The sequence below is a fragment of the Tachysurus vachellii genome, chromosome 17 (genome assembly GCF_030014155.1).
Source record: "Tachysurus vachellii isolate PV-2020 chromosome 17, HZAU_Pvac_v1, whole genome shotgun sequence".
NCBI classification, from domain to species: domain Eukaryota; kingdom Metazoa; phylum Chordata; class Actinopteri; order Siluriformes; family Bagridae; genus Tachysurus; species Tachysurus vachellii.
In genome coordinates, this window is record NC_083476.1 from 11,900,755 (window position 1) to 11,924,621 (window position 23,867).

The window sequence follows — 23,867 nt, forward strand, 5'->3', positions numbered from 1 at the left end:
AAGGCCATGCACACAAAAGTTGAAACATGTCTAGATGCTGCTTGTGATTAAAAATGTTGCTTTCCCAATGTAATTACGCAGTGCTGTGAGACAGGAAATGAGCCATGATTGACACTGTGTGATCTGATGAAAAACCAGGGAACCCCCACACACATTGCGGTTCTTTCTCTCTCTCTGTTATCCTGTTAACTGCAGACTACGATCTGTGGAGCTAACGGGAAGGGAATGAGCATTACATCAGAGGTAATTAGAATCAGCTCACAAAACGGCTAACTAATATTTACATTATCCTACATGCCCTTTCCTTGTCCGTGCGCTCTTTGAAGAGCGAGGGTGGGATGCATGATTAGTAGAAAGAAACGACAGAGTAAACACGTGGTTATGATCAACCAGAGGTGTGCAGCAGAGACGCAGCGCTGTTCAACAGCCTGGAGAAAGAAAACAAAAAACAACCAAAAGATAATATATAGCTTAACAACATAAAAAACAGACATTATGATGGACTACACTTTAGTTGGAATATCTCAAAGGAACAATTTAGGATAAAATCACACATGGATTTTCTTTTTCTTGTTCATGAAGCTTGAGGTTAATGTAGTAAACATGGATGTAATGCTTGTCTGTTTTACGTCAAAATATCTTCCATAAGCCACATCCAGAGGTTTAGTGATGTCATACAGATTTTCTTGAGGTTGAGGACACTTCCTTTACATGTACATGAACATGAAACTCTGGAATGTTGTGGAATGTTAGATGACCATATATATATATATGTACTGTATACATATATATAATGTACACTGTGTGATCTATATAGTCTGTCTTTCATAGACTGTAATTATAGAGCTTAGCATTGATGGTTCAGGTTTTGGTGTGCATCTATGACGAATATCTCACATGAGATTGCCATTAGTTATATACACAGCTCCAAGTTAAAGTGTCTAAACACCAAATATGTCTTATTATCTAGAAACATGTTCCAAACTTCATCAAACCATGGACAGTTATGTTGGCAGCCATCTTGGAAACCTGAAATCAGTATGGTATCACTGAGCTCCATAGGTGATACTCTGAAAACTGGAATTGTATTTGATTTAAAAATGAAATCATGAAGACTTGAGTGTGTATTTATGGAAAGATTTTTGGATTGAGATAGACTTGTTTAGCCTACTTTGTTAGCTACACAGATTTCATTAAACATGATTTATCTTATCTGTAAACATGACAAAACTCTGGAAACTTATCTACTTGGACAACACATTGGACACATTTTCCCACTTTCTTTATTTCTTTCTTTATTTATTTGTTCATCCATGTTTTACCGATAGAATAGCTTTTAAAAGAAGAGGCATAAATGATAAAAAATGTCCATTTCATATTTTTTTTTGTCTTGGTATCCCTTTAAATATTACATAAAATAAATAATTTATTCTGAAGCAGTCAGGTAAAGAATGGAGCTATCAAATACAGTGGCTTTGCATGTTAATAAGGATTTTGTTAGAGTTGTTTTATGCTATGCTTGGCTAAATCCAGCGGTTCGAACGCCATCCCATCTCATCGCGTCTCATCTCCTGTTCTGTAAGTGTTTGCATTTGCAGACAGAGCACAGCGAGTCCATAAAGGAAAGTCAGGATAGCATACTATACAAGTTGGTATAGCATAAATAAGCATGTCCGAAGGTCACACGCACACACTCACACACAAATACACAATACATGTGATACGCTCTGTGAACGTGTCTGCAGGCCGCTCAAGAAGGAGGGAAGGGCCTTGCCTTGCCTTGTTGTTCTTTTATAACTTCTGGTCCATCATATTGTCTAAGGATTTCGGTGTCTTATATTATCTCAGGTGCCAATAATTTATATATGTACTGTATGTATCAGCAAAGAGTTCAGCTCAGTTACTATACATAGTGCTGTCCTTCCAAAGGCATCTCTTTATACTGTAGAAAAAGTTCCAAGTGTTTTCTCAGTGCAGTGAACGCTTGCCGTGTACAGGCCCTATGGGATGGGAATGGGCAGGAAGTGCGTGGCCGTGTTTTTTCTCCGTGTCTTCTTGGCCCTCATTGGCTTGCCGTTGGCGCTCAAACCCACGAACATGTGCTTCTTCTTGTTCTTCCACTCTGCTGAGGCGTACGTGTTGTACCGGTTCTCCTCGATCCTCTCTATCAGCTTGCAGTCAGTGCCAAACTCCTTCTGGAAAACGAACAAGAAACAAAAGTTGAGGTCACTGTTTTTCCCTGAGAACACGGTGCATTCATATAATAAAGGGTTAACATTTTGGAGGTTATACTGTAATAACATTACTAAATGTTAGGCATATTTAAGGCATATATATTTATTTTTACTTTAATTCCTGTCCACTGTTTGTGTATTGAGTGTCTCAACACTGACAAGAACTGAAACATATCCCTGCACCTGAGAAACCTGTCTACTCAATACTCACTTATAATGGAATTCTAGGGGCAAATGCTGAAATCCATGAGTGACACTATTTGTCTGTTTATTTTGTAGAAAGTTTTAAATCTGTAAATATTTGTAGGTAAGCATATAATAGAGATAAGAAGTTGTGATTGTGATTGGTGAGGTGTGTGGACCTGATGGCATATGGACAAAACCTTGAGGAAAGAGTAACGTCAGCAGAATGACATTTTTAGGTAAGGTCTGGTCTCAGGTCTGTGTCATCTTAACACCTTTACTGATCCAGAGGTGCAGGTTTTTTATGTGTGGTAATCAAACAGAAGCAGTGGACAGTGATTATGTTTAAGAAACACTGAAGTAGTCTTTTTGTAGATGTCAGTATTGGATATCAAGTTTGCACAGTTTTGCAAAATAAGATAATTTCATCCATTAAGACGACCTTTCATTAAATCTTTCTTAGTTTGAATCCTCATGAATATGTATATGCTAAAAAGTCTCAGTAGCTGTTGAATATCTTCCAGGTATATAACATATATGTTAAGGAAGTATTTAGCATTATAAATTTTGAGATTTTGAATCATCGCTTTTATGTTTTTCATATTTCTTCTTTATTTGGTTTCACTTCTGTAAGATGTAATTGTTTTTTTTTTTTCTTGTTTCAGGTAACTTTGCAATTCATGAGAGCAGTTGAACAGGTTCTGGCGGAGCTGGAAGGGGCGAGGGACAAAGGCTGAGCTGTGGATAGTGTTGCGGGATGGTGAATGGAGCTGCACTACGAGCACGGTGCAGTGTTTTGAGGTAAGAGATGGCTGTGTAAGGAAGAGGGGGCTTCTCAGCTTACTTTCCCAAAGATGACAGAACTCTTTTTTTTAGCTAGGGGATTATTTACAGGCATTGGAGTGGAACTGTCCTTTAAAAGGACCCAAAGCTTTTTAAGGGTCTCAAGACACAAGAAATAGAGCGTGGGCTCAGGCAACATCAAAGAACCTTCGTCCTCGCTGATCTTTTACAGAGCTGCTAAATAAGAACTGTTGCTAAACACAGCTGTGCCGTTAAACTGAATTCAGGGTCACTTTTATATGTGGTGATATGATTTTCTTTCTGTTTAGCAGGTCATTTTAAGGGATAGGTCTTTTACTTATAGATCTCCGATTTTCTTAACCTGGGGTAAATTTGTTCAGCTGATCACAATCTTTATCATATGAGAAGAAAACAAGTTAGGCTAAAGTCTCCAGTATGTCAGTCAGTATATTAGAATGTGGTATCAGCTATAAAAAGAAAAGAAATGGCTTGTAGTGATGATGTGTGGGTTGTGATTGGATGAACAAATTTCACTTAAGCTCCACCCTTCTTAATGCCTGTCACAGTGAAATCTGTCACACAATATACTCACTTATATACACAATATTCAAAGACATTAAGGGGAAAGAGAACCTACCGCTCCGTACACCACCCCTTTCTTGTTGATCGCAAGGTAATAGTTGCTGTTGAGGCCTTTAATTGCCACAATGCCAACATCCACAGACTTGATTTCGAGTATACCTGCAAAACAACAAACAAACAAAAACAGACTTGTCAATAAGTGTGAAACAAAACCAAAGCTACTGGAACATTTGCTTACCCCATGAATCCACTTCCTATCACACTAGATGTACATGACCCCCCCCCCCACCCCCCCTTCAGAAGCTTCTGTGGCCAACAGAATTCATCCACATTATTTTGTTCACCAGCTTGTGAAGAGGTAGACTATTCATGGCTAGTTATAGAAATGCCTTATGCAAGATGCCTTATGCCACTGAGCAAGAGGTGGAGCTTGCTTCACCAAGTGACATTAATTGGATGCTGATTGGTGGTCCTTGTAGTCTGTTTTAGATAAATTGCTGACCGCAACTTAAAGTATCAAAGACAAAAATTTTTGAGATGGAATAAAAAAATGTTGGCATGATTAAGTGACATTGATCACAAAGTCAATCGTGTTGTTGTTTTTGAACACATGGAGAATATAAATTCACTCTTGATGTTAATTTGTAATAATTGTGTAATCTACATTCTTATCCCACTCTTGAAAATTGTTTCTCATCCAGCATCGTTGCTTGTAGCTCCGCCCCTCTTCCTCTACGTTAGCTAAGCTGTCAGTGTTGAGTGCATGGAGTATCCAACATGCCACACTTCAGTTGAATAAGTGCATCATCCAGCTATCTGAAGTGTACGAGCTTTCAGTATGTACAGATTACTCAAACTATTTATACTACACATGGTGTAGAATAGTGCACAAGTATGTGGGTTTTCTACCTTTCCGTGTAATTCAGAATTAAATATATACATTTACTATAACAGATATAATTAAAATTAGAAATATTCATTTGTACTTCGAATTGTATGCACAACTGTTCCTTGACAAAAGACCAACACACACACACACACACACACACATACAAACACACTTTTGTCTTATTGTGGCATTCTTTCATCAACATAATCATTAATGTAGTAATGAAGTAATATCATGTGATGCTACAACCAAATCTAAACCTAACCTAAAAGGAGGTTGGTTACTGGGGTTGGCTCTTATTTATTTATTTATTTATTTATTTATTTTTGGTAAGTAGACACAACTGTCTGATATTTCTGTCATTGTGGGTAGGACACAGATCCAAAACCACCATGATTACCCGCTCCCCCACCCCCACCAACTCCCCACAAGGGAGAACCAAAATGCTGTGATTGTGGTAATCCAGCTAGTCAGGACCATCATCAGAACAGTCATCAGACTGCAGGAAGGGTATAATATTACAAAAATCAAGCTTCTGCTTCATTCCCAGCATTCCCAAGAAAGAATGAACACCATGGAAAGGTTAGCATTAATTCTCCGACAAATAAAAGCTTGCAAGAATGTTTTCCACAAGACAAAAAAAAATAAAAAATGACCAAGGCTTGAACAAAGGTTGGTCGAAACCTAAACCTGGTACCTGGGGAGAACAATCATCACCCAATTGCCTCAAACCACATGCAGCTCTTCAGTGATGTCACACAGATGTGCCGCTGTGGTGCTGTGGTTTAGGACACAATTGGACTTCCTGTCATCTAAAAACATTACCTGAACTGCTCAGAATGCCAGAAACTTGAGTTGATGAGGATGATTAATAAAGTTTTAGTTTCATCTTGGCTGTGTAAATGGTAACAGTTCATTCACCAGGACTGGTATTGTGGGCACTCCACATATGTAAAACTGTTAATTGTTAATTTTTTTTAACATTTATGGAAGGAGTCTTCAGTGTCAGATCTTTGTCAGTGTTAGAGGTAAAGCTGTAACTTTTAGTTTTTAGGATAGAGGAGCTTTTGCTTTTAATAGAGAGAAGAAACAAAGGCTAGTGAGGGCATGACTGTTTGGGCATGATGTTTGTAAACTCATGTTACTTTAAATGTTACTGTAAATTAATTAATTAATTAATTAATTAATTCATTCATTCATTCATTCATTCATTCGTTTTTTTGTTCGTTCATTAATCCAATCATCTTTAGCTTTAATCTTGGAGTTGTGGAAGGCCCAGAGACTATCCCAGAAACACTGGGTAGGAGAATTGTCTCCATATGGGATGCCCCCATATACACCTCAAGGTTTTCTTCTTAACTGGTTAAAATATTTGGATAGACATCTATTTTCCAGTGAAATCTGTCTGGTTACATTTGATTTCTTACTCCTGACCATTCCTTTAAGCCACACCTGCATCAGCGAGTAGACAACAGAAGGATTAGGTGGGATCTGAGAGTTGTCCTTCCATACAGAGTCAGGTTACATGCATCTGAAGGGAGATGTAAGAGAATCTTGTGAGCTTCTCTTCTGTCCTCCCTTGCCTCAGGTTTGCCAGCAAGTGAGAGAAAGAGTGACAGAATGAAAGAGGAAGAACAGAGCCTAGATGACAGAGGTGCTGGGATTAGAGTAGAATAATCCTCTGATCAAAGAGTGACAGCATGGACTCTTAATGTGACGAGTTGTGCAGGAAGCTGGACAGAGCAACATCATGATCGTGTATGTAACAGAATCAGCGTAAAGGTGTACTGTATAAACACAAACACACACACACACAGTGTCTACGAGTGATGCTACACATCTAGCATAGTCATATTCTACTCCTTCACTCGTTGAATGTGCCAAAACAAAAGCTACCGGAAAAGTTTGACTACAATCGCACCTGTACCATCCGTTCCCTCATCCAGCTGTTTGATGTGGTCCATTAGATCAAAAAGCACAATTTCTTTTACAGCCCATTCGCTAATCACCGCAAGCTTTTCATATGCCTGCACCCACAAGTTGAAAAGAAGAGCAACAAAAGGTGCAAGAATGAAAACAGAAAAAAAAAGTATTTGTGTCTTTAGATCTTCACCTGGACACTGCAAGGAAGACAATCAAATGAACACTGTTTTTGTCGAAAATGTTTCCGGAATAATGATAATCTACATAACCCTAAAAACCTTTTTTGTAAATCTGCAACTTGGACCAGTTCATCAGTGAACTTCAACACGGACGTGCTGATGTGCTTTAGGACACAGTAGGGTCTTCCTGTCATCTATCAACATAAACTAAATTGCATTGTAGCTTAACACTGGAAATTAAAATCTCTTTATTTAATATGGTATAATTTCACCCCACTGCAATTATATTTGGTTTAATGATGAAATATAGAGTTTAAAAAGATGAGGATGGTGGTGAAGATAGATATGACTTTGGGTGAGATTTCCATTACTCCATACATCTTGGATGACTATGTTTAGAGTTTGTTTAAGACTGTCCTCTTTCTGTCTGTCTGTCTGTCACTGTGTTTGTTCCTGTGCCTGTTTCTCTGTCTACATCTCTCTGTCTCTCTGTCTGTCTGTTTGTATCTGTTTCTCTTTGTCTCTGCCTGCCTGCCCACCTGTCTCTCTGTCTTTGTATCTGTTTTTTTCCTGTCTGTCTCTTTGTCTCTCTGTGTTTGTACAGTATTTGTGCCCTGCTCTCTCTCTCTCTCTCTCTCTCTCTCTCTCTCTCTCTCTCTCTCTCTCTCTCTCTCTCTCTCTCTCTCTCTGATGCCAATTACTTACTGTAAAGCATAGTAAGAAAATGCAATCTGGAACCAGGCTACATTTATCTAATCAACATTTTTTGGACGTTAGCTAAAACACACCTGTGCATGCAAGTTTTTATGTGGCAGATTTGTTAAAAAAAAAAAAAAGAGTGGACCCCCTACCATGCAGCAGACACCAGGACGTGTTAATGCACACAAAACTGTTCTCTTGGCAAAGTGAAAGATTTATAATATTTATATCAGGGGCTGGTCCTGTATTCTAACAAGGCTTATAATGGTGGCATCATTCACAGCATCTGCTGAAAAAAAGTGTGAGACGTTTCTTATGGTGCAACTTAATCCCTTTGCTATCCTTGGTTTAAACCCCTCGTAGAGCTCGGATTACAGCGGCTTAAAAGCATCTCGGCTTTTAACAAGCTCACTGTGTAAAGTTCAGCTCTCTGGCCACGTGTCTTAAACACGCGTGTGTGTGTGTGTGTGTGTACATGCGTTGTTATAGTTTCGGTCCAGTTCTGATCCAGTTCCTGATCTGTTTTTGTGCATCAGGTTTTAGGCAGACATGGCTTCTGCCCTGCGCTCTGTAGGTGGCCACCCTCATGCTCGATGCCTGTCTATGCTCGCTTGGCAGAGTGACAAAACACACGTTATCGCATCTTGGGATGATTACAAAAAAAAATGCTTTGTGTTTTGTAGCCGAGTGCATGAGGCCCATAGGAAAGCAGAAGAGGTCCACAGACTCACTTGTTTTCTGATGTGTTTGTCACTCAACTTTCTTTCTTTCTTTCTTTTTTCTATTTCTTTCTGATTTGTGTTTCCATTTCTTCTCAATGCCCTTAACAAGCCAGGGCATATAACCTTGCCAGAATGCTTAATTGTCCTGGGAAGCCTGAACTGCAGCTCCTATGACAGACATGTCTTATCAATTAGCCCCCTGGTTCCCAGACCATAAAGGAAACAGGGTCCCCATTAAAAGCGGTCGTTGCTGCTGACCCTGTGTTGGCTCCTGATGACACCGGCCTGCACCTTTGATCTGGCCACTACAGACCCCCACGGCTCCTGGAGCTGAGTGCTGGGCCGACTGCTCCGACTCCTCTCGTTATAACCTCCCTCCCGTGGCCATGTGGCCTCACACGCTGTTTAAACAGAGCTACACTCACAGCCAACCTCGGTTCTACCAATTGTACAATTCATTATCCATAACTGAGAATAATGAGAAAAACATTGATGGAGTTAGCAGCCAAAAGAAATTTTTCTCTGTGTTACAAATAACTCAAAATTTTGTTTGGTGCTATGTCTACCAACCTCCTTTTGGGACCTCTGAGAGCACAGAGTGTGTTATTAATTCAGTGTGTGGACTATGATTCATACAAATCCCAAGATTTCTCACTACAGTATAAACAAAATGACAATATTTAACAAATGTAACCTTCTAAGATTACACTGTGCAGATTTGTTTCCTAAGATGTTTCTATTAACAAAAGGTTCCTTTAGGAACCAATAATGCCTAAAGAAACTTTTTTTCTACGTGTGCATAATAAACTATATAAAATAGGTAGCTAAGATAAACGATTAAACAAGGCCAAAGATAACACTGACTAACACACTCTCAATAAAGGCTTCATCTTACTCAGGGTCACGGTGGATCCAGAGCGTATCCCGGGAATACACACACATTCGCACCTAATAGAGTTTTTTCAAGGGATGGAAACCCACATAAGAACAAGGGAAGAACAAGTGAAATTTCAGGATGAAGCCCTAAACTAACTACAAATGTAAAGGATTTGTTACATGGTACGTTTCAAAAATTCTGACTGAAGCAAATTTAGGATATTTCTTTTTTTTTTTAAGTAGTTCGGTGTCATGTTACAATAAAGTAATCAACAAAATGAAGGTGTGATAAAGCGGAGTTACTGTAACCCCCCTTTCTGTAACAACACTTCTCCAAGTGGTTTACAGCTTTTACATTTTAATGTTGTGGAAGTTAGTTCCTGTTATCTCATATGTTACAACTGCTATAAATCATTGTTCGCTTACCTTGTCGTTCTCTCTCTCTCTCTCTCTCTCTCTCTCTCTCAGTTAAAAAGACAAAAACACAGCTTTTCATGTTACTAAGTACGGAGTATAAACTCCTCTATCCTAAAGACTTTCCCATGTCAGAAAATGTAAACACTTTACCTCTGACTGACACTGGAGACTGATCCTATAGATGATAAATAAACATCTTACAGAAAACCTCCCCATAGCAACAATTATACCCGTTTCTCCTTTATTGAAAAAGACTGGAATGATTTACAAAAATGCTTAATTTAAACAAGGGCATTAATATAACCATGTGATTTACACGTACGCTCCCCGCAGCTGTATGTGGAAGTCTCTCTTGAAGGGGGCATTGGGAAGATTTGTCTTTCTGTTAAATTCGAACAACTCCATGATTCATCACTTTGCTCTTGAATTCACTATATGGATTTTCCTCCCATCCAACAATTTATCATCTGAAGAATGGAAATCTGCTGAAAGGTCTTAACATCAGCCTTCACGTGTCTTTCGTTATCACTTCGTACTCCACATATCTGCCTTTGCCAAGAACTTGTGATCTCGATGAAACACTTGAGAATTTCACAACGTGCTGGAAACCTCCATCATTTAATGCAACACCATCTTTAGCTGTGTATGGCTTGAATGTGTCTTTTTTTGAACATAAAATAATATGTTTTTAAAGTTTTAACATATTGTATCAGGACAGAAAATTTGACTCTTGCATGGTTTAGGTATTTGTTATCCGGGGACGGGTTTGCGTTACTTTACCTTAAGGCAGCAAAAACAAAATGTTTTTACAAAGTGCACGTCTTTTTTTCCCCATAAACCTTTTCATCTGTCTCTGTTTGGGAGCAGCCATAAACGGACTGATAAACAAAATGATAACAAGACTTGAGGTTCCTTAAAAATAAAAGCCCAAGACTATGTCTTTTTGGTACAGTACACATAGATCTACTATATCTTGTTTGCTCTGCTAGCTTGTAATATATTACGTATATCATGTTTCTGGGTATTTACTTCCTAGTTTTCATTTAATATTAGGAAAAAGTTTATTTTTAATCATTGAAAGATTCCTGTATTTTGTGTACATCCATATGCAGTGTCTAAATCATTGACCAGAATCCTGTAACACACCAGTACAGGAACCTCAGAGAACCAAGAGACATGTAAAGATGGATAGTAGTGAACAATAATTGGTGAATCATCATAAGCAATAACAGTAAACCAACTTTGTTGATTTCTCGATTCTCAGCGGACATATAGAACATCACTGAGTGATGGAGTGATGGGTAGAAGCAGAATTACAATTCCACATTGAATTGAACCACATTACATTATTTTTTCTCTCAAATTACAATTTAACACATTTTTAAAAATGTATTAAAGAATGAAACCCCATGCTTTTAGTTACAGTTGTTTAGTATACTGTAGTTGTCTTGTGGAACATCTGTAAAACAAGTTACTTCCTGTCATTGCTTACTTTACAGCAGCTATAAAAAGCTGAATAAGACCAAAAATATGCTGTTTGACGTGTTATCATGAAAAATCCTCTTCCATAAATAATGATTACACACATATATTTAATTCAGTTTATATGAACTGTACACTATACAAGTTCCTGTGAATGAGAAGCTACTATAGAAATGATAATGTATTAGGATGAGTAAATTAACATGGATCAGTTATGGTAAATATTCAGCTACTGTTATAGAAAATTAGGCAGTATTACTCTCATTACCAATCAGAGTTCATAATTCAACAGTGCTTTCTTTATTCTTCTGTATTTGCTACTTCATTTATATGCCACTGGTGGTTTTAACACTAAAGCCTCTTTACCCACCTTTCAAAATGTGCATACATACATGTATTAACTCTCTCACACATATATGTATATGTGCTTCAGTGGTGGCAAATGGACCCCAGCCACGGACTGTTGAATGTCAGAGCAGTCACCCGTGCAGACGCAGAGTGGAGAGATGAGAACATTAGCAGCCCCTCGCTTTAAATATTTGGAGGTGAGCATGAGCAGGATATAGGATCTGTGAAAGATAGAACCCAGGACTTCTGCTCCAGCTACCATTTGCCTTAGGATAAGGTCCCTCCCACTACTCAGACTCCATGCCTTTTGTTCACACAATGTATAATTAGCCAGCATTCCTGCTTGCTTCTTTAAAATCCGGGCCGGCCATCCCTGGTCACATCGCCGGTCTTACATCGCTACCTTTGATGCTTCCATTAGACCCCCTCTCCCTCCTAACACAACCACCACCACCACTGCTACCATCTGTCCAACCACACTCTGCTCAGGAATTCACCCTGGTGATGATGTAAAGACGTGCCTGGGAAAAAAGTTCACCCCATTCACAGATAGAATGGTGTGTGTTTGCAGTGCACCTAGCAAAAAAAACATGCTCCCTGTACCATGATATCCATACACATTCTTCTGATAAAAACATGCAGATCTGAAATTGAATTGGATTTGGAGGGAATATGATTTGTCGTGATTAGAAGGTCAATCGAGGGATCACTTTATTGCTATTATATTTTCCTTTCATTTTATATAAATCTTGTTAAGCATAACAGTGTACTACTTAGCTACTTTTTCTGTTTTATAATCAATTGACTCTTACTGCATAGCAAGAAAAATGTTCACTTTCCATTATGGAACCAGCAGTTATTAAGACACTTCCTTCTGACCATTGAACACGACATGGCTAATTGGATTTATGTCGGTCCAGTTCACTTTGTGCTGAACGATAGAAGAATGGGATGTTCAGTCATCCTGACAACAGCCGTGGTTCTATGATTGGCATTAATAAATAATTGGGAGAAGGAAATAGGGTGGGTGTAAAACATGACTCCTCAATGTCTCGTGCAACTTCTAAATCATCATAAACCACACAATGAAACACATTCCACTTTACCATCTTCAACTGAAAGGATATTTGACCGCAAAAAAGCGGCACATTATATAAATTGAAGTCCGAATAAGTAGTTTGGAAAATCTGGCAGTTCCACATCTGTCTGTGGGCTAATGGTCAGTTGTGTAAAGTAAACATTGTTGAGAGGGAGACAGAGCTGTTCCTCCCTAGCACAAAGCCATGCTACAAACAGCCGTTTTCTTTAAGTTATGGGGTCGAAGGTTAGGCATACATCTGGTCTCCCATACCTCTGCTGTGAACTTTCGATAGGGCAAAAACAAGGCATTAAACTAAGAAGAGATGGAAAGAGGTGGCACTGATTGAGTTGTGACTGTGTTTATGTGGTAGGGTTTCAAATATTTTGAGAAGCTACCAGCTGACATGTCTTTTAAGAAGCACATTTAGCCGTGATGCAGTATACAACTTGCATTAGGTTTCACGTAGCTGCTGAATGATAAGTCGAAGGGTTGGGGTACAACTTGATGTTTGAAAGGTGGATAAAATCGGTTTATGAAACATCACTTCTATTCTAAAACTCTTGTAAGTCTTGCATTTTTGGGGGTCAGGGGGTCTTGATGTGTTTTTAAACTGTCTAGTAAAAGTGAGCTCAGGTCAAACAGAAATTATCACGGTACAAACGTTGTTCTTTTTTGTTGTTGGTTTTTTGCACATCCTTTTGCAACCTGTAAGTTACTTTTATTAGTCATACTTCTCTGAAAGCCGTGCACGTGCAGTATGATGTCTGTTTCCTCTTCATATGCCGTTGGCTGACCTGTACATATACTAGCAGAAGTTTGACAAACTTGCTCCCTGCTAAGAAACCTATAGATGATGCGTTTAATATCTCAGCAGCCTCCCGTTCCAGTTCAGGTCAACACCGATACGATTTACATCTGCAAGCTAAATGGTAGTGTCTCTTGCACTTGATCTATTTCCAAAACTAGCAGTGCAGTGGCTTGTATCCTTTGCAAATGGACGTCCATTATGCTAACAACCCCATCCGCAAGGTTAGAAATGTGTGTAGAGTAAAAACATGAGCTGACGGATGAGGTGTTATGCCTCTTAACCGTCCAAGAATGCCACTAGCACTCAATTAATTTTGGCCTGGATTCGCTTTCGTGCAGCTGGCACCATCTTGATTCCTAATTGAGCACTATTAGATTCAACCAACACTAAATGGACCAAGAGGAGGGGGGAGGAAAGGGGGAAATGACCACCACACTGACCTCTGTTTGATGTCCAGCCCACAAGTTGACATGATGATTGGATAGACCCCTGCACTCTAGACCTCACAACCAGTAGTTGAACCCTAAACTGCTAAATATGCTCAGTCAAACATGTCAAAGCTTAATGATGCTCATTAAGAGTTTCCTCCTGCCCGGATTTGGACTTAAAAAGTGACATATTTTCCCCAAAGAACTGCATGGTTAAAATCCTGGATCAGGTTCACTGCTAAAAGAACAAATCAAACAGAGAGCCATCTCTAAGATGAAGAAGGGAAGAGAAATTGTGGCCAGATTGTTCGGCCGATTCTGCTTTCTCACGCCAAAAAAGCATCACAGTGAGACTGTTGTTTTCCACCGGCCTCCATATGCCAAGGACAGCTCGGACTTCCAGTGGCACCAGCACCAGAATCAGGGGCCATGTTAAAAAAAAAAATGTCTTGTGGGAGATTGCAAGTTTCAAAACAACAATGTGACAAAGTGATACTGAGCAAATGGATTCTGAAAGGGGAAATCAAACAATATGGGCGGGATTGGATTACAAGCCGCACATAGTTCTTTTGTGGAGAGCGGGACTTTAGAACTAAAGTCGGCTGAAGACTGGCTCAGCGCTCCGTCCTGACAAAGAGACTCTCTCAGTCGAGGGACGCTTCATCACACTTAGGGTTTCTGTAAATGTTTCTCCAAATTGAAACACGATCATGGCATATATTACATGTCTCATGGCAAAAATTAATTTCTCTCTCTCTCTCTCTCTCTCTCTCTCTCTCTCTCTCTCTCTCTCTCTATATATATATATATATATATATATATATATATATATATATATATATATATATATATATATATATAAATATAGAGAAGTTTTATAAGAGCCTATTACAATTTTTTTTGTAAGAAATCAATTAAAATGATAAGATTTCATATTGATTTCTTACAAACAATTCATGTCTCCTATTCAGCATCTCCACCTGTGATTTGAACTTTCACTCAAACCTAGCACAAAAACTATGGATATTTGATGCCAAGGACATTTGATCCTTCCATCGACTTTAGATGAGGCTGGTGTCCCTCTTAACATTATATAATTTTAGGGTCATGCCAAATCAAACTAATAAGCCTCAATTACTTAATTAGCCAACTGCTAATGTTCAAACACTCAGGATGGTAACCTGGCCTGAGGTGATGAGGTGATCACTAATGTGTTGTCGCTCCACACAGATTTATTTGAACGCACTCTGATACTCACATATTAAGAAATATTAGCACCACATACTGGGGAAAGTTTAAACATGTCCCCAGCTCTGAATGGGGTGAAGGAAAAAACCTTTCTGTAAAGACACCGATTTTGCCATATCATTCCAGGCGAGACAGTTTTACAGGCTTGTTACAGACAGCAAGGATGGGTTCTGATTACAGAATAAACAAACCGCAAAAGCCGCATGCTCATGCTTCATAGAGCGCGCTGCTACTACCTCATCGTGTTCCACAGCATTCTAAGCTAAATGTCTGAATCTGTTTTGGAGAAACAAGTCTTTGTTTCCATACTTCTCCATACTTCTGCTGTGACGGCAACTGAGACAAGATGCGAATCCACACTGAAACCCCTCGTGCATCTGGCTGGAACATTTACCAGCATGGTTTGTGCCTTGAGCTCACTGTGGGAGCTAATCACAACCGCATTATATTCACATGTGGTAAGCAGTTGGCACGGAGCATCTAACGAAGAGAAGCCGTTTTCCCTCTATAGGTGACGTGAGGCTAAACTGGTTAATTTCTTTCATTTTATTGTCATTTTGCCATCAAAAATCACCTTAATGCAATAAACGCTTGATCGGGTTTTGACTTGCCTCACCTCTTCATTCAGATGCCCCTTACCACGACGCATTTAAGAGGTGGCTCAGCTAATTGAACTACCCGCAGTCATGTCTCACAGGGTTCCAGCGCTCGCCGTCTGTAATAAAAAACTTACGCACATGGGCCCCATATGGCAAAGCCTTTTTTATTAGGACCAATGTACACGCAGCACAGCAACAGAAAAGTGTACAGGGTAGGTTTGTGGTGTGCTCGCCAGGTGTTTGGCCTTAGTACGGAAGCCTAGGTTTAAGCCTAACAGTAATCTTAACATGGAGACTGATGAAGTAAATATAACTGTAACTCAAATATGACAGGAATGGGACTGAGCATCATTTCCATTCAGCAGGGGTTAAAACTAAAATAACATGACCTGATCATTAGATTAGCTCAGATTAGATTACAAAAAAGCATGCTACTTCACTTCCAAGTGAAGTTTGGAGTTCTGCAAGGTTTAATGATAATATAAATATGCTGCCAGTTTTGTGACGAATTTAAATTGATGAGTTTTGCTACAAAAGGGGGGTCCCTTGTTATGTGTAATTGCTTCCAGAAATTCTGCTATGAATAAATCTACGCTGAGGAACAAAAAAAAAACCTGAGGGAAAATTCTCTGTTTTAAATGCAAAGCTGAACCTCCAAACAATGCGGTAACTGCTGCCACTCCAAACTCAGGTAAGGTTCTTATTATCTGTGGGCAAATATCAAAGGCAGGGAATAATAATAAACTGTGGTATATCCTGGGAAAAGTTTTGCCTCTACAGTTCCCACATGTTAAGGGAAAATAGGAAAAAAGAGAAAGCATGAGAAAAAATAAGAGAGTCTACTCACTAAACGGATCATCCTTGGACTTGGTGCCATTGACAGTGCCGTTCTTATCAATCCTGAGAAAAAACTTCTGGTAGGAGAAAAGCTTCCTGCGGCGCACATCTCCTGTGAGGTGGCTGTAGCTGCGGACATGCCGGCCCACCACCACCGCAGTCGAGGACGAATTGCTGGCCACCCTGGAGGTACGTGCGGCCCTGCGGGCATCGTGGCATGCCACGGGCAGAGCCGAGAATGCGAGCACAAGCAACAGCAGCAGCGAGGACAGGTAAGACACACGTACCCAGGCTGCGGCACTCTTAGTCACTTCCCATGTGCACATTGTACTGGAGGGTGGAGGACTGGGAAGAGCCTCACAGAAAGGTACATGCTGGAGAGCTGCCTGGAAGAAGGGAAGAGGCCAGGGGGCAGAGCCCCGAGCGTTCACTGTAAATGTCAATTCCTACTCTGGACCTGGTTCCCTTCGTGTCCGAAAGGAAGGTGTCAACATCCATAACTTGGTACACTCACCCTCTTGCCCTTCGTGACGGACCCACGGTGCCCGTCAAAGAGCTCCAGTCAACTTTTGAAAAATCAGAGAGAAAAAAAATGTCCTTTGGAGAGTAAAAAATGTCCAAGTAAAATTTAAATCAGGAATTGCAGGTCTGTTCCTGACAGGAGATGGGAGAATCCAAAACTTGCGTAATCCCTGGTCCTCCTGTAAGTCAGTGAGAGAGACGAGAAGTCAGTGAGAGAGACGAGAACGTTCCTCTTTCACTCCTTTTCTCTTCTCAGTGTGTAGAGTCCCTCCTGTGTGTCCTGTTCTTAACCGAAGTTGAAGCTGTGGATCCTGAGGTGGAGCGGGATGGATCTCTCCCTCTGAGTGACTGAGCTCTGCCACTCTTCTCACCTTATTTATTCAGAGCAGGGCCCCAGATGTAATCTTTTCAGCTAATAGGCAGTCTATGAAAAGCCCTCAGCTTTGAAGATTCGTGTGTGTGCGTGTGTGTGTGGGTGGGTGTGTGTCAGAACGATTTTTTTTTCCGCCCTTCTCCTATCTGTCTCGCTTTCTTTCTTCCAGTTGCTGTCTTGTACACTCTCTCTCTCTCTCTCTCTCTCTCTCTCTCTCTCTCTCTCTCTCTCTCCCGCTCTCTCTCTTTTTCCCATAGCCCCTCCCACACGGCTCCCTCCCTTTTAAGTTGTGAACCCCAAGTTGCCCGGTGCAGATCAGCCAGGTTTCTCTCTCTCTCTCTCTCTCTCTCGCTCTCTCTCTCTCAAACTTTTTCTTCAGATCCCTCTGGCCATGTGAGCCTTATCAGAGACACCTGGAACTTTTCTCCTCATTTACTCACCACCCCTTCTTTCCCGGTCCTCACCAGCAGTCCTGTTCCTCCCTTTTAAAAACCAATGACACACCTTCACGCGAGCTGCATGTGAGTCCGTGGCCTCTCTGAACTTCAAAGCACCTGGAACCTTGCCTTTATTGTCATGAGGACAATTAAAGTCACCTAAATGCCCCAAAGATGACTGGGGAAAGACAGAATTACAACACTCACACTGCATGAGAACGCAGGCTTGTCGTGTCACTGAGAATACACTACATCTGACTCATGTCTGCCTTCTTGTTGGTTGTTGTTATTTCATTTCCTTTTAATGTTGTTGGATGAAATTCATATCCCTGCTCTTTTTAGTCATTCTTGTCATATTTGCTCAAATGCTTCTGCAGCAACAGAGTGAAGCACAGAAGACAGACTAAAGAAGATTCACAATGGATGAAGCTTTCCAAGTTTAACCATGTCCAGACTCACATTCTTCAGCATTCTCTATCCTTTAGTTTAAAACGAATAAACAGAATAATAAGCTTTATAAGAGGAACAACTAAATAAACAGTTTATTCAAGAATCAAAAGTACAGAATGTTCAACTTTACACCAAAATGTAGTCAACCATCAAGCAGGATTAATGTAGCTATCAAGCAGAGGAGGCTACCAGTTTGGCACGGTGCAATATACATATCTCATCATTTTGCTCAAAAGTCCCATTTGTACAATAAAGTATGCAGTTCATTTATTATTCCCTGCTAAAATAAAAACCCTGGCTTCAAACTTTAGGACTCCGCCTAGCTGAATTGTGGATTGAAACTAAACACTAAACTATGTGCTGAAGAATGGTGATGGAGTTTTCTTGTTAATCTCAGTAGCATCTTTTTGTCCGCTGGGGTACGATTAAGATAAGATTTCCAGACATAAAGATAGATGGAATAAGATTAAATCACAGAGACGAGAGGATGTTCATGAGGTACGCATGAAAAATTCATACAAAAAATTCCATCAGTGCTACAAGTCACTTTAAAACAAACTGATTGCTTTGAGTTTTATTATAAGAGCTTGATGAGAGTATGTCATTTGTAGAGCCCATGATCATAATATGGTCCCAGGTTGAGTCTTAAGATCAGTTTTCTGTCTGTGTGGCATTTCTGTGCATGATCTCCTCTAGTCTGTGTGGGTTTTCTCCAGTTTCCTCTCAGCTCCCCCTAAAAACCACAGTAGGTGGATTGGCTAAAATAAGGTTCCCTAGGTGTGAATATGTATGAATACATCTGTGCTTGGTGCCGTGCAGTAGATGGATATACACCATTCTAGATACACCATGACCCTGACCAGGATTAAGCATTTACCAAAAGTAAGTGAATATGAAATTTTTCTCACAGACTATTACACTCAATTTTGACACTTGAACTAACAATTTAAACTAACTAACTAACTAACAAAATAAATAAATAAATAAATGATGGATTTGGAGAGGACTAAAATCTCAGATAACTTAATCAAGTCCAAATAGGGCCATACACCACAAAGTCAGAGAAGTCTGTTTGAGATGATGCAAAATGCCACATAGCTGAAATGAAAAAGTCTCGACTGATTGACTAAAAATAATAAAAAGCATTTTATTGAACATTTTAGTTGAACTGCTCTTTTAAATCAGGTGATGTGTCATGCTGCAACCATATTGTTTTCTGTTTTTTATTTTTTGTTTTTTTTGTTTATATTTTATTGGAGGCATTGTTGCGTGACAGTCGTACCGCCAGGCTGATTTCATGTACTGTCCGCTGCTAGATTGTGGGTTCGTCTTTACAAAACCACGGGAGAGAAACAAACTCTTCAAGCGGGCGGGAGGAGGGAGGGAGGAGCAGCAGGACCGGAGAAGAAACATCTGTTATCTACCAAACTGTCCATTGCTTTTGAGTGCAATGACAAAACAGTGTGGTTTTACTGTCGCTGAATGGTGCACATATCGATTTAATTTAGTCTGGCTTGCTTCTGTAGATGCCCCATTCTTGGCTCACTGGCTTTGCCTTCCTTCCACTGTTCTTTACAGGCTTCGTATACTGAAACACTGCACAGTTCTCCTGTGTATTTTATTTATTTTTTTTTTTTACACATTGGTGAAGCAGTAATTCCTGTCTTTAAAATAAAAAAAGCATCTACACCTATGAGCTCCAAGCTCTCCAGCTTTGATAAACCTAACGTGCAACTACAACAGTAAATTTAACAACATGAACAAAACCATGAAACTCAAACCTAATCCCTTCAAAAGCTCCTGCTCCAAGACGAATGGCTCTCGTCGATCCACAGTGTCTTTGGCCATTCCAGGGAAATCTCTCCTTTGAGTCTATCTCTGGGCTCTATCTTGGGAATATCCCAGTGGACCGAGTACTGGCACAGAGCTTCAGTTGATATCCTTGAAAACACTTTAAACTTATCACACACTTACTCTGTGGGACATTTGCTGCCAACACAAGGAATAACAGCCAACCAAAAGGACAGACATGTTCAGAAATAAAGTACTGAATTTAATTTAGTCAGTAATTTTTAAACCTAAATATGACTATGTATAAGCTTCGAGTAAATAGGGTACGAAATATTCCTTCCATTTCACTGGTAGAAAAGTTACGCCTAAAAAATCTGATGTCATTGCTATATGTAAAGCAATTGTAGCAGTTTAGAAATGCATTTTTGCATCACAAATAAGCAAAATATGTCTGTATCTGATAATTCAGCATATACCACAGCACTGCTGATTTTTGGATTCTGATTGGTCAGAAGGTGTTGATTCATTTTCTATATCAATGGCCTTTGACAGTAGTGCAGTTGTTAGTAACAGCTCATTCACGTTGTATGGCTGATGCTCCAAATAAAATAAATATATTACATAAGGTGTGTAATTGTTGAATTGAACTTTTCTGTATGGAGATATGTATTTAAAATTTATTCAAGGAGTGTCTAGTGTGAGCGGTGTGTAAAACTCAGAGCTAAGGTTGTTTCCTGACATTGGGAAAGTCTTAGAACAGAGAAGTTCTTGTTATCATGATAAGCTATGTTTATTTTTCTCTTTAACTTCAAGAGAGGGAAAAAGTGACAATGTTGACAGAACAACTCTATATCCCTATAATTTAAGCAATAAAATGAGCTACCATATTTTGTGGACATTTCACATCATTGCATGTAACTATAGATGGATAAAATGTAAGCAATTCTCTGTAATATTTGACTAGACTTCACCTCATCTTACAAAATTTTCATGGATTATTCTGCTATAACAGCACAAGGTTTTTTCCTTACTTTTACATGAATTATCTAGTGTGATTAGCAAGATGGCTCGTACTGCATTTGAGGTGAGAGTTTGATGATTTATGATTGTGTATAGACTTTAAGCTCCCTTTACAGGTTACAGGTAATGGCTTTATGGTAAAAGCAAATTGAAGGAATATTTGAAGGCAGTATTCTCAATCTATAAGTCACTTGTCTTTAGTATAAACATTAGAGGTCAAGACGATGAACATCGATGACATTATAATATTTAAAAACTCAAAGATGCTTTGATAAAAAGTTTGTAAATTATGCACTATATCTAAGGAACAGTTGTAGTGTAATAATTGTGGAAGATAACTGCCACCTCAGAATATACTTTAAGATCAGATTAATAAGTCCAACACTGACATTTACATCAAGAGAACTGATTGGCAGTGGAGGATCAGAGAAATATGATCCAGTCAAGTTAATGAAAACTTGAGTTTTATATTCAAGTTCTAACCCTATTCTTACCCATACACACATATGTTATTGTTTGCACTTGCCTATAATTTCTTAATGAACTTGGTTGCCTCTTAAAATGAAAATATAAGCAAATTAGTTGTCCACCATGATCCTGACCAGGATACAGCATCAATAAAGAGTAAATGAAAGCAATAAATATGTCATGCAGCACTATGTGTGCATTATATATGCTCTCAGTAATAAACTGTTATTCAATCCATCAACTTTAAATCTGACTGGAACATTAAATACCCCAGTCCTGATAAACACCTCTACAAACCATGCAACATTAGCAAGCTAGTAAAAGTCAGCCAGATAGCGAATGCTGATAAATTTGGTTTTGGCAAATGATCACTAATGTTGTTGTTCAGAGGGTTCCACCACATTTTTTTATTTTGTTTTAATACTGGTGATGGTTTAGAAGGGAGAGATGCCAAGTGCAGGTGAGTACAGAGTGCCATTCACAGAGATAACCTGTCTGCGAAGGGATTTGTGAAAGGGGAGAATATGAGAAAGCTGAAGGATTTTTCCCAGCCAGACTCTGCCACTGAATGTCTCGCAGTGTTTTTCATTGTTTGCCGCCTCACAGGAGATGGCAGAGAGAGCCTGAGAAAAAGCACCAAACAGCACTATTTAACGGAATTCAATCTGTCCCAATAGATTCGAATCGCTAACTTACATGTCTGAGTGTAGATTCTATCTGGCTAATGAGGGGCCTGAATCCTTCTCTGTTACTTCAAAGAGGATGAAATTCTACCTTTCCTGCAGTGAGAACTGTCGTCTGGTCTCTCTCTCTCTCTCTCTCTCTCTCTCTCTCTCTCTGTTTTACCCAGCTAAAAGCTAAAAGAGAGAGTTTTCAGGCAATAAGGGCCTATTTGTTTCCTAAGTTCAATGTTGAAAGCTAAATATGAGTAAATATACAGCCTGCTTTCAAAGCCAAGCATTTATTTGACCACAACCATGATCCAAGATTTCCTTAATGATTAATTTAAATGCCAACCACAATATTTAAGAGCAAACTATGACCATGCAGGCATGGTATCAGGACCCTATCTGCATTTCAGTATATAACTCAATAACACAATCAATCAATTATTAAAAATAAACACTGAACGGAGGGCTGGGAAATATAGACAGTCCATGAATTAGGGCGTGTTAATGTGATACAGATTTGAATGATATACCAAATACCAATTTATCAGGTCTAGTTACCTAATTAGCATGTAATTAACTGGCAATCAGTAGAAAGGGATAACTGCAGGACAAAATGGTGAACAATTAAAGATTAGAGAATCTTTAAAGAACATTCAGCATTTTCCCACATAATTGTTCTCTGTATCTGTAGCGCATGTGTGATTACTAATATCTGTATATGGTTAGTGAACTAAATATGTGTATCTGTATTTGGATTTGTACTAGATGTCTGTGTGTGTGTTTACCTCTAACACTCTGCCCCATATATTTAGCATGTATTTCTCAACCAAAGAATATTATATCATTATTGTGATATTAAGTTGTATAAAACACCACAACATCAGTGTCAGTACTGCACTGAGAAACACCACCTAAGTTTTAACCACTAGGTGGTGGGCTTAAGATGGTCACTTTTCCCTCTGATGGATGGGCTAGAAGTAATCCAATACATGGATATGTGTGGAAGCTGGATCTAATGAACACAACGGCTAATTTTACACGTTATGTATATTGAATATAAATCAATCTGCAAACAGTGACATTAGCATTGACCTTTTGACCACTTGAACCTACTGTTACCCTCCAGACCCATTCAACACAACTTGAGGAAATAAAAACACTGGCTGCCCAATGATGAAAAATTTATAATGTGAGTGTTCACAAATGATGAATGATGCATGTGCAGGGTTAGTTTTGGTTTCAGGGAAAGCAGGGCCTGGATGAATAAATGATCACTGTAGATATCTGCATCTCAGTATCAGCAATGCAGCCAACACACACTGTTGTATATATCAAACCTGAATATATATTCTGTCCATGTGGGGTCAGGTGTTGACTTGATTGACTTGATTAACTTAAATCAAGTCAATGGTCAAGTAAGACTTTATTGAACTACATCTGAATTCTATTTCAGAAATACCAGAACAGTAATATAATACTGTTTAATAGAAATTAGATTAGCTTTCTCCTATACAGTGATGTTTGGGTACTAGGGTACATGGGTCAAAGTTTATAATGATGACTGGAATATAAGCAGATAGACAGAAAAATAAATATAGTCAGCTAAACATAGATAGATAGATAGATAGATAGATAGATAGATAGATAGATAGATAGATAGATAGATAGATAGATAGGTAGGTAATTAGATAGATAGATAGATAGATAGATAGATAGATAGATAGATAGATAGATAGATAGATAGATAGATAGATAGAATCAGTACAATGTGCTTTGCATTTAGTGCACAGTAGTCA

The 23,867-nt window shown here is 39.1% G+C and overlaps 1 protein-coding gene across 1 annotated transcript; it reads right to left on the reverse strand.

Moving 5' to 3' along the window:
* Positions 1–1,324: 1,324 nt before the first annotated feature.
* On the reverse strand, positions 1,325–17,421 carry fgf10a (fibroblast growth factor 10a). The gene is made up of 3 exons (XM_060891492.1): positions 16,350–17,421; positions 3,859–3,962; positions 1,325–2,195 (listed from the first exon to the last, which is right to left on the reverse strand). Exons 1-3 carry the CDS (start codon positions 16,663–16,665, stop codon positions 2,001–2,003), a joined length of 615 nt encoding a protein of 204 aa, XP_060747475.1. The 5' UTR covers positions 16,666–17,421; the 3' UTR covers positions 1,325–2,000.
* Positions 17,422–23,867: the final 6,446 nt, after the last annotated feature.

Bases quoted from the DNA above. Each gene is read 5' to 3' on its own strand.
- fgf10a (XM_060891492.1), bottom strand. From the start codon at position 16,665: ATGTGCACATGGGAAGTGACTAAGAGTGCCGCAGCCTGGGTACGTGTG. The intron at 3,963-16,349 runs GTGAGTAGACTC...GTTGTTTTGCAG, and splicing joins GTCCAAGGATGATCCGTTTA to GTATACTCGAAATCAAGTCT. The intron at 2,196-3,858 runs GTAGGTTCTCTT...TTCGTTTTCCAG, and splicing joins AAGGGGTGGTGTACGGAGCG to AAGGAGTTTGGCACTGACTG.